Source organism: Tachyglossus aculeatus, chromosome 24 (assembly GCF_015852505.1).
Source record: "Tachyglossus aculeatus isolate mTacAcu1 chromosome 24, mTacAcu1.pri, whole genome shotgun sequence".
NCBI classification, from domain to species: Eukaryota; Metazoa; Chordata; class Mammalia; order Monotremata; family Tachyglossidae; genus Tachyglossus; species Tachyglossus aculeatus.
Window position 1 is genome coordinate 27403219 of NC_052089.1, and position 11726 is coordinate 27414944.

An 11726-nucleotide genomic window follows, 5' to 3' on the forward strand; every position below is an offset into this window, starting at 1 on the left:
TATTTAACAAATACCGTTAAAAAAAAATTTTAAAAAAGAACCGGAGTAGGTACGATTCCATCAGGTCACACACAGTCCTTGATCCCCCTCAGGGCTCCCAGTTTGAGGGAGGGAGAACAGAGGGCTGGGAACGTGCCTGTTTATTCTATCGCACTCTCCCAAGCACTTAGTATGGTGCCCCACACACAGTAAGCGCTCGATAAATACGACCGAATGAACGAATAAGGGTATCGTATTTCCGTTTGACCGAAGGGAGACCCGTTGTCGTGTGTTTATTTTCAAGACACCCTTTTCAACGGGCTCGGCCTCGGGGCGGTGATAGGGCTGGGGGTCGCCGCCCTCCTCCTCATCCTGGTGGTCACCGACGTCAGCTGCTTTTTCGTCCGGCAATGCGGCCTGCTTATGTGCATCACCAAGAGGATCTGCGGGAAAAAGAGCGGATCCAGCGGGAAGAGTAAAGAGCTCGAGGAGGGCAAGGCCGCCTACTTGTGAGTAGCCTGGTCCCAGGCGGCGCGTGAGAAAGGAGCTGGTTTCCACAGAGCCATTGAGAAGGTTCAGAATTGTACGACTTCCACACGATGGTCCCCGGCTTTTGGTCTGCCCTTCTCTCTCCGTCGGGCCCGGCGCCAGGACCACAGACCAGTCGCTGGTGTTTATTGAATACTTCCCACATGCAGAGCACTGTTCTGAGCGCTTGGGAGGGTATAGTGCGATAGTAGGCCCGGTCCCCACCCTGGTGTGTGCGGAGAACTGTACTGAGCACTTATAATAATGGTAATAATTAAGCATTTAGTACAGTGCTATGCAAACAGTAAGCGCTCAATAAATACAATTACATGAATGGTATTTATTAATAATAATAATAATGATGGCATTTATTAAGCGCTTGCTATGTGCAAAGCACTGTTCTAAGCGCTGTGGAGGTTACAAGGTGATCAGGTTGTCCCACGGGGGGCTCACAGTCTTAATCCCCATTTTCCAGATGAGGTAACTGAGGTACAGAGAAGTGAAGCAACTTGCTCAAAGTCACACAGCTGACAACTGGTGGAGCTGGGATTTGAACCCATGACCTCTGACTCCAAAGCTCATTCTCCTTTCCACTGAGCCACGCTGCTTCAAGCGCTTACTATGTGCCAGGCACTGTACTTAGCCCTGGGGTGGATACAAGAAAATCAGGTTGGACACGGTCCCTGTTCCACAGGGGGCTCACAGTCTCAATCCCCATTTTCCAGATGAGGTAACTGAGGCACAGAGAAGTGAAGCGACTTGGCCAAGATCACACAGCAGACAAGTGGCAGAGCCGGGATTAGAACCTATGGTCCTCTGACTCCTGGGCCCATGGTCTACCCTCTATGCCATGCTGCTTCTCTTCTGCTGTACTGGGGAGAGGATAATAGGATAGAGTGAGTTGGTACAGTCCCTGCCCTTGAGGATCTTATATTACCCCCTTCTAGTCTGTGAGCTCATTGTGGACAGGGAATGTCTGTTTATTGTATTGTACTCTCCTAAGTGCCTAGTACAGTGCACACAGTAAGCATTCAATAAATATGATTGAATTAATAAATATAGGCCATTGTGTGCAGATCACTGTACTGAGCATTTGAGAGAGTATAATATGATAGAGTGACGAGGCAGAATCCCTGCCCTCCAGGAGCTTATGTTCTACCGTTTGAGGAGACCTCTGGTGAAACATGGAGCTGGGCCCTCCATTCTCTTGGGAAACACCACTGGTTGAAAAATTGAAAGATTATTTCTGGTTTAGCTCACCGGTCCGCCTCCCTGAAAAGTCCTCTTGCTACCCCCGTGGTTGGTCTGGTCTGGGTCAGTAGCTCCATGCTCGAGGCCCCAGAGTCGGGGGGGGCCCGAGGCCTCCACGCATAAAACCCAGCAGGCTGCGTCTGAGCCAGGATTAGAACCCAGGACTCCCTGGCTCAAGCGCTGAAAGCTTTATAAAGTGCTTCCCGCCTCCCTGCTTGGCCCTCTCCCCCTAGGGCGGGACCGTCATTTCTCTGGGCCCAAACTGTCAGTAGGCCTTGACGTCAACCCTGACCCACCACAGACACCCAGATAGCGACGGGAATCTCCCCGAGGGCAGAAATCCAGCGGGAAATTCCTGGATCCGGTGAGCTCATGTGGAGCCATCAGTATCCGAGCCCGTCGTCAGCTCACGGGGCTCGGGACGGAGAAGGGGTCGTAGGTGATGGGTAGGTTTGAGGGAAAAATCGATGGAGGGAAGAGATGGGTTGGGAGGGCCTCCTGATCGGGGAGGAGGACCGCCCAACTCGCCTTCCCCGTCCTGGAGGTGAACCTAAGGCTCCCGCCGGGATAACCACAACTCCGGGCGTCCCCGGGCGTGGGTGGAGGAAGGCAGGAGAGCGCCACCAGCATTTGAATATATATTGGTCCGTCACAGAAATGTGAACCGGCGAATCGAAACGCATCTCGCCGATTTCGGATCCAAATTACTTTTATGTAAATTGCTCGAAACAAAGGCGGAAGAGATGGTCCCAGTGGGGGATGGGGCCGTCGAGTAGACTACAGAAAACATTTCCGTTGGCGGAGGGCCGCCCCCCGTTTGAATTAGCTTGCCCAGAAGCGGTCCCCTCTCCTGGTTTTCTGAAACCGTTTTCTGCCGTGAATGGGAGAGCCCGAATGGTCGATGACATATGTTCCTGTGTCAGACTATATAAGGCCCATTCTAAATGGAAGACATGAGGAAATGCTGACATTTTATGCGATTAATGTGTAAGCATTTTTAAGATTTCTCAAATCGTAGCATACCTCTCTTCCTTTACATGCTCTGTACCGTGCTCTGCACATAGTAAGTGCTCAAAAAATACGATTGATTAAACCATCCCCGTCTGTTTGGGAATCAGATCTTAAACAGTGATGATGATTATTATGGTACTTACCTATGAGGTGCTGAGCCCTAAGGTAGATATAGTGTAATCAGGTCGGACACGATCCCAATTCCTCGTGGGTTCCATAGTCTAAGGTGGAGGGTGAACAGTTATTTCATCACCACTTTCCAGGTGAGGAAACCAAGGCACATAGCAGCCAAGCGGTGGAGGCTGGATTAGAACCCAGGGCTCTTTGATTCCCCCCCTGCTCTTCCCACTAGCCCACAAAGCCAAACAGATAAGACATAATAAGCAGCAGCGATTTAGAACCCAAAGACCCCAGGATGAATGGTCATTTTGTATATTCATTTCTTCCTAATACACCTGGGTTTTTTTTTGTTTTGTTTTGTTTTTTTTCTTTGCTTTCATTCTTTTAATGAGTCGTTCTTTGGAAAGAGTTGAATCGGCAAGGAAATCAATAAGTTGTGCCACTGTCCTTGCTAGCTTAATTGCAAAAACAGCATTAATCAATCAATCGGTGGTATTTATTGTGTGCTTACCATGTGCAGAGCACTGTGCTAAGCTCTCAGGAGAGTACACTACAACTGAACTAGGCACATTCCCTCTCATAATGAGCTTACGGTCTGGAGGGGGCAGGGAGACGTTAATAAGATTGAAAAAGTAATTTATAATATAAAACTTGAAGATATGTACATAAGTGCTCTGAGGTTGGGCGAATATCAAATGTCACAAATCCAAGTGCCTGGACAACACAGATAAATAAGTAATTTATAATATGCGTTATAAAGCTATGTCCACAAATTCATTCATTCAGTCATATTTATTGAGTGCTTACTGTGTAAAGAGCGCTGTACTAAGCACTTGGGAGAGGACGGTACAACAAGACACAGGCACGTTCCTTGTTCACAAAGAAATGGTGTGGTGTTGGGGCTGTGGCGATTATTGCGTGTTCAACAGTCACAGATTGAAGTGCGTAGAGGATGCAGAAAGGAGAGCGAGCCGGGGAAAAGAGGGCTTAATTGAGGAAGGTCTCTTGGGGGTGACGGGACCTTAACAATGCTTTTAAGATGTGAGCCCACTGTTGGGCAGGGACTGTCTCTATATGTTGCCAATTTGTACTTCCCAAGCGCTTAGTACAGTGCTCTACACACAGTAAGCACTCAATAAATACGATTGATGATGATGATGAAGATGGGGCAGACGATGGAAGGAATCATAGATCCCCCAAGTCCAAGAGTTGGAGCTGGCGGACCGCTAAGTTCCGACCCAGGGCCGTAGGAGTGAAATTCTTTCTCCCCGCTTTCCAGGAAAGACGGATCGAAAGAGCCAATCGTGGAGATGAGGACGGAGGATGAACGGATCGCCAACCACGAAGATGGGAGCCCGGTCAACGAACCCAACGAGACCACGCCCCTGACAGAGCCCGAGTATGTAGTCCTCAGGGGGGTAGGGGTGGAGCGGGATAAGCAACGGCGCGTGGGGCAAAAATGAGCAACCAGCTGTCTATTTCTGGATTTCCGCTCATCTTCTCACTCCCATTCCACCTCATCCATTACCCTCTGGCGGGAATTTGTACTTCCCAAGCGCTTAGTACAGTGCTCTGCACATAGTAAGCGCTTAATAAATACGATTGATGATGATGATGAGAAACCTGAAAAACCGGTGAGGGAACTGGAGGGGAGGAGGAGGGAGAGAAAGAGGAGGAGGAGAAGGAAGACCAGGAGGAAGAAAAGCCAGGAAGACCAGGTGATTTCGCCTTGGGGAGAGTCAGCTGGGAGACGCCGGAGGTCAGATTTCCCTCCGGCTCCCCAGAATTCCCAGCTCTCACTTAACCCCGCTGCCATGCTGTTGAGCCCACGGAGACATGCCTATCGACCCATGGAGCTGCCCTCAAACCAACTGCCACCCCAGAGCCACCCATGCCGGCCCCGGCCCGCGGTAGCGGCCCCAGAGAGACGAGGGCAGCGAGCAACACGAGAAGCGAGCGGGAGCCAAGATGAGAAGCTGCATGACCTAGGCGAGAGAGCACAGGCTTGGGAGTGAGAAGGACCTGGGTTCTAATGCCGGCTCCACCACCTGCTGGCTGTGTGACCTTGGGCAAGTCACTTCGTGCCATCTGTGCCTGTTACCTCAGGTGGCAAATGGGGATTGGAACTGTGTCCAACTTGATTATCTTGTATCCATCCCAGCTCTCAGACAGTACCTGGCATCTAGTAAGTGCTTAACAAATACCATTTAAAAAAAAAATCCTGGCAGAAGCAGATGTGGGAATGACAGTGGGCAATTCCCACTATCTCTCCCAGACTCCGGACACCCACCTTGGAAATGCCACGGGAGGGGAGGAGGCTCAGGTGCCCCGCTTTCCTGAGGCTACCAAGGAGTAAAATAACCCCAGGGCCGTAACCTATTCTGCACTGAGGAGTACCTTCAGGTTTGCGAAATGTAACCCGTTTTCCGTCAATCACCGTTTCCAAAGTTACCCCCGCCATTATGTGGTAGGGCCTGTTTCACATCCATCCTGCTCAATTTCATTTCCCATCCATTAAGTGGCCTTCAAGTCGATCGCAGTGTGGGAGTCAGAAAGTCATGGGTTCTAATCCCAGCTCTGCCACATGTCCGCTGTGTGACCTTGGACAAGTCACTTCTCTGGGCTTACGTTACCTCATCTGTAATATGGGGTTTAAGAATCTGAGACCCATGTGTGACAGGGACTCTGTCCAACCTGACTAACTTGAATCTACCCCAGCAATTAGAACAGTGCTTGGCACATAGTAAGCACTTAACAATAGCAGAATTATCATTATTACTGTTTCACAAATGAAAATTCAGATATCCAAAGCAGATGTATCAGGTTCCCCATTTTTAGGCACGGACCTCCAGCTTGTGCTCCCTTGAGATCACTTTTTGAGTTTTTAACTCTGACGGAAGGTCTCGAAATTGTGTCACGATATCCCAGGGAGCCGAGGTCTTCTGGCTTTGAGCTCACTACCGGCCTTGTGGGCGGAGGTTCTTTCCCAACGTGTTTTCAGTGAAGGTGCAATCTCATCTCCGTTTCCTTGCAGAAAATTGCCACTCAAAGAAGAGAACGGAAAAGAAGCTTTAAACCCAGAAACTATAGAGATCAAAGGTTCCAACGATATCATCCAGTCAAAAGAAGGCGATAGCAAGGCATAATCGGAAAGCCGTGGCCGCCCGGCCAACGATGATTTGGATCGGAGTGACCCCTGTGACCAAAACTCTAGAGCTGACCTTAATATCTTGGGCGACTTTAAGCTTGGAATAGTTAGCCCCAAATGTACATATGCTCACACCACTCCCAACCCTGTTTGGATTTCTGTTGGTTTTGTTCAGTTTCGGTCTGTAGTCCTGGTTGCCACCCTCCCCCTCCTCCCTGGCCCTGCTGTCCCGGGGGTCGGTTTGATGGCTCCCTAGAAGGAACGTGGCATCTCTGGCGAAGGCCCCTGTTGTCCGAAGAACACGATTCGGCCGCCATCCCTCCCCCCACCTCGGTATGTCCCCCACCCGACTCCCTTCCCTCGCCGGTGGAGGGAAACTCGTCGGCACGAGGCAAACCCGGGAGAGAGAGCACTGCGCTTGCTTGGATTCCGGTACTTTCTGTTGCCGCTTATCAGTAAAATGAGGAAACGCGATCTGGTGCTAGCGAGACAATCAAGAGGTGTAGTCCTGACGGTGGGAAGGTCCCGTCCTGCGGTTCGGTTTGGATACCGGACCTTCGAGCGATGGGACTCTCTGGGGGTCTGGGGAGAAGTTTTAAGGGCATGGAAAACCAATGAGCGCATTAGACAATTCCAACCCGGTGATAAGGTTCGGTGAAAAAGATTAGTCACATTCAAGGGTATGGCTTGAAAGCCCCCTCCCTCCCCCCGACCCATTTTCTGCCTTTGAGATGTACTCGTTTGTCAGGGGCCACTCGTCAACTGTTTGGTTATCAGGGGTGGAAGGGACAGAGGAGGGTGATGTGTTTCTGTGCTGGCCAGTTTCATCTTCATGGATACTTAAGAGGGGAACAAACTCATCCTGGGTCGACCCTCCAACCCTCCAAATCCCTGATTTCAGAATAACCCAAACTACCCTTCCCTCGGAACAGAGGGCTCATTGTCTGGTTGTCCCCTTCAAATGCGGAGAGTTTAAGACCGCACTTCATCACCTGACAGGATCTGAGGTCTACTAAGGCCCCTATGTGACTTAAAATGGTGAAAGGAAGGCAGTATGACTAAATTCTACAGAAATATAAAAAATGGTCAAATATCTAATATATATATATATTATATATAGGGTCAGTCTATTTTTTCTGCTAAACATTTTTATTGCTGATTATTTTTATTCAATCTGGTCCCAGTAGAGAATATATAAACTATCACAAAGTTCTGATGATCTATTTTCCTTTATGAAAATTCATCCCTATCTATTTCTCTTTGATATCCTCTTGTCACTGACCCGCTGGAGTGGTGTTTAGGCCCTAATCCAGCAGGAATTACGTAGAACTACCGAGCTATGCAAACTCCCAAGGAAACAGAGTGATGAGGAACGGCACTCCTGGGTGAGGTGAGAGGAAAAAAATCAGGATCATGTACCTTTCGGGAGGAAGCGGGAGATTTTTCTTCCCCCGTTCTCTCGCGTACCAAAGTCGTTCCTCTTCGAGCCCTCGCGTGCGTTTGAACTCGGGGGGGTTCAGCGATGAAACGGCTGAGAGATTGAGGTCCGGGCCCTCCCGGTGAGAAGTGGTCCGGGGATGTTGCAGCCCGCCGACCAGGGTGGAGAGGTCAGCGTGGGTGATCCGGTCCGGACTGTCCACGGCCTCCGCCCATCTTGGTCGGCCGTTTTGCTTCAGCTCCTCCTGGCAATGGGACGTTTCCTCAGTGGACCCCGTTTTCCCAAACAAGGGTCCACAGGGGGCAGAGGGAGGGAGGGAAGGGGACCTTGAAGAGTCGGGCCCGGGAATTGCGAACGAGGGTGCGGATGGTGCGGTCGCCTCGGCGGAGTCGGCTCCAGATCACGAAGGGGAGAGGAAGGGGGAGAGCTGAGGCGACCCCCCACCATGGCTGCTTCCTGTCACGCTTGCTCTACTACACGTCCAAATCTCCCCTCCCCCCCCAAAAAAAGCAGAACATCTTTTGTTACCTATTAATGTGAATGTCGAGTTTCTTTCTCTTCGCTTTGAAGGACTGCGGAGCCATTTCCTGGAGTGGTCGTATCTGGTCACAGTTAGTATCCTCTCCCCCTCTCTGCACCGGCCTTGTTGAACAAATCTCCAGATTTCCACATGGGTCAAGGTGCGGGTGGGGTTTTTTGTTGGGTTTTTTTTTAACCTAACGTGCACTGGAACGGTCCAAGTCAACATTTCCCAACGAGATGGCCCGTAGTAAACTATAAGATACGTGTACGACTGAAATAACATGGTTCCTTTATTTTCCTTTCTTCTTCTAGACTGAAAATACCCAGATATCTGTATAATTGTCACTTTTATTGTCTGAGAGTAATTATAAGTGTTAGTATAAAATGTCAGAAGAGTTGACCGAATATAGCTACCGATAAAAGAATCCGAGTCACCTGTTCTCCCGGGGCACCTGTGGTGATGTTCGGTAGGGTTCCTTGACTCGGGAGGAGGACGATTTATGTGCAACAACTGGAAAGGGGCGGCGGGGAACGGTGAAATCAGACTAATCCGTCTCTCTTCTTTTCGGATTCCGGCACCATTGTCAGTCACCGTGTTTTACCATCATTTCCAAAGGAATTTCATAGAGCTTGTGCTTTTTTTTTTCCTTTTTAACCTATTTATTATTTTTGCGAGGGCAGCGGTATTGATGAAGATGCCTAATATGAATGCATCTGTTTGGTTTCTATTTCCTTCGCAAATTTTGTACACAGAGCAATGTGCAAAAGCCATTTTGATATAACAAATTCCACTTGATACTAACCTTTGAATTGAGTATTTATCTCGTAGAGGTTTTTTATGATGATGATTTAATCGACCGATTCTTTAGTTCAGTGCCAATCATTTCACTCTAGTCTTACGGCCCTCCCTTCCTCCTGTTTCTTTTCTTTTTTTGGAAAAAAAAGTAAGCTGTATTTGTGCCTTTGGATTAGCATGCCACTCTGCTTTATTAAAGGAAAGAAAAAAACACCTGCAATTTGTCTCCCCATCTTGTTTAAAATACCCGCACCCTCCCCCGAGACTTTTCATTCTTGCTCAGACGTGACAGGGAATGATATCGAGCCTCATTGATGTTCAGATGAAATGCTTGTTTTCAATTTCCTCCCGCTCTGCCGTATGCCCTCAGTGAAAACACAGATTCCCCCAGACCAAACTCACGCACACAATATCCTCCCAGGAAACAGGGCACCTTTTTCCGTCGTCTCTTGTAAGGCGAAAATGTCAAGTAGTTATGCAGTACGATCTGCTCTCCTTTCCTAGGTGAGAGATCTTGTCGTGAAGACTACGCCCAACCCCTCAATCTATATGTGAGTGAGCACTTTAGCTGCAATTTAGAGCTACATCTCTTTGTGCAGCAGAAATGCCACCTGAGGCCTGAGGAGGGGACAGGGGGACGTACCTACATCCATTTATTTTTAGGAGAGTCTGCACGTGCAGGGTTGAATCTGGAATTCATCGATCCGGGACACTGTGGAGAGAGATTGCCTCCTCTCTTCCCCACTAGCATTGAGAGGTGAAGTCACCGCTCATTCTCCTTCTGGAAATGGTGCGGCATCGATTCGTCGGAGGAACCGGAACTGGGCCCCCCCCAGAGATGGTGGAAAGCTCATCCCGGGCACCCGTCCCCGTCACCCAAGGAAGTATCCCAAATGCTCCGGTCGTTCCCAAGAACAGGCACAGCCACTTCTCGAGAGGAGCCCCTCATTATCCGGCTTCTTCGATGTGAAAACCTGCGCTACTGCTCGCGGGCACGTGAGGGTGGCACCATGCACCCCTCCTTCCCCACTGCAACATGCAAAGGGCCAGCTTTTTGGAAGCCCAGGTCGGCATTGGCATCTGCAGGCTGCTCTGGCCTCCTACCTATCCAGCCGCAAATGGGCCAAAATGCACCCAGGCCTGGCCGCTGTTCCTTTCTGAAGGAAGTTGACAAGTGAAAAATCCAAGGTTTTATTTTAACTCGGTCCATCGTATGGGCCCCTCTGTTCCTCCAGTGAATTTTCCAGAGCCTACAGTATCGATCGTATTCATTGCTTCTTCTTTCGGAGTCATGGACATGTGACTTGAAAAGGGTTCGTGGGGTTTGTCGTCGTTTTCATCGGTGTTTCTCAAAGCTCCTGTTTTGGTTGCGCCTTCTGATACCAGTGAGACAATCGTATCCCTCATCTTTCGGCAAAGATACCCCCAACTAAGATTGCAGTACACTACCAGCCGATTCGATGAAAAAAGGAATCAGCAAGGATTTGCAGCCACCGGGCAAAGACTTATTGGGCAATTGGGCTTCTCTGCCGTCCACCCGGCCTGGGAGACAAGGGAAACGCGACCTGATGGTTTACAGTAGATAGGGGGATTTTTTTTTTCTTGAAGTCAAGAGAGACATCGTGGCTCCGAAGCTCGGGTCTGGAGTTCCCAGTTGGAGAGAGAATGATATGCACATGGATCCATCTCGGTTCTACCAGGTGGGACCGGCAAAGGGGCAGCACGACTTGAATCATCCCACGAGGGAGAGCGTGAAGGACTCCCAGAGGTAGAGAAGAAGGCCAGAGAGACACTTCTCTGCCTTCAGGAGACAAGTGGATCCTGGAAGGGGAGAGAAGCCAATGGCACATCTATCCATCACTGGTATTTATTGAGCGCTTAATGTGTGCAGTGCACTGGACCAAATGCTTCGGGGAATACGATATGATAGAGCTGCCCAAAGGAGCTTACAATCTAGTTGCTTCCATGCCGTGGAAGGGGAGGCGGGCATCTCAGCGCTCACAGGAGGAGACGTGGACAAGGGTGAGTGGTCCGGTCGGCTGGACATCTGATATCATTTGGTCAGCAGGTCGCTTGAGAGACCATCACCCGAAAGAGCAGAAAAGGATCACGGGAGAGATGGCACCGAACTTTGGTTGCAGCCTTGTGCTTCTGGTTCTTCGTGGTGTAGAGTTTGTTGTTAAACCCGTGCCGAAACCCTGGTAGCTCTACAGAAAGAGGGGTCCAAGGAGCATTTGGTATAATGATAATAATAATAATCGTGGTATTTTTTGAGCACCTACTATGTGCCAGGCACTGTACTAAGTGCTGGGGTGGATACAAGCAAATGGGGTTGGACACAGTCCAAATCGGGTTGGTAGCTTTCTGTGTGTCTGGTATCTTTTATGTTTAGTCGCACGTCTCTTTAGAGTCCCTATCCCTCCCACGTTGTAAATTCTTAAGTTAGAACCACTGACTGGATTTTTTTTAATGTTTCGAAAGATTATGTCCCCGTGAAATGCTGTACATATCTATCTCAACTGTAAAAATTATACTGCCGATGTTCGAGTTTTGTATTTAAGAAAGACACTGAAAGTATGGCTTATGGTATATCCAAACTATTTGTCACCCTTCACCATTTGTATATTAATAGTAAAGATACTTTTACTTTAAGAAAGTGTGGCTTTTTTCTTTTTCTTTTGGGAAAACTAAAACTCTGCCGTGAATGTGACTTAGTGAATAGATCCAGGGACTGGGAGTCAGAAGGACGTGGGTTCTAATCCGGATTCTGCCGCTCATCTGCTCTATGACCTTGGGTGAGTCTTAACTTCTCTGGGCCTCAGTTCCCTCATCTATAAAATGGGGACTAAGACTGTGAGCCCCATGTGAGACCTGGGCTGTGTCCAAACTGATGAGCTTTTATCTACCCCAGCAGTCAGTACAGTGCCTGGCAC

General features: G+C 49.2%; 1 protein-coding gene across 2 annotated transcripts in view; it reads left to right on the plus strand.

Annotated features, from left to right (window-relative positions):
• The window catches only part of NCAM2 (neural cell adhesion molecule 2), a 301463-nt gene extending 292450 nt beyond the window's left edge, over positions 1–9013 (plus strand). For both annotated transcript variants that reach the window (XM_038766071.1, XM_038766072.1), the window contains exons 16-18: positions 284–488; positions 4169–4288; positions 5924–9013. In XM_038766071.1, coding sequence (XP_038621999.1) covers positions 284–488; positions 4169–4288; positions 5924–6035 — 437 coding nt within the window. In that variant the 3' untranslated portion in view covers positions 6036–9013. The remainder of the gene's footprint in view (positions 1–283; positions 489–4168; positions 4289–5923) is intronic.
• Positions 9014–11726: the final 2713 nt, after the last annotated feature.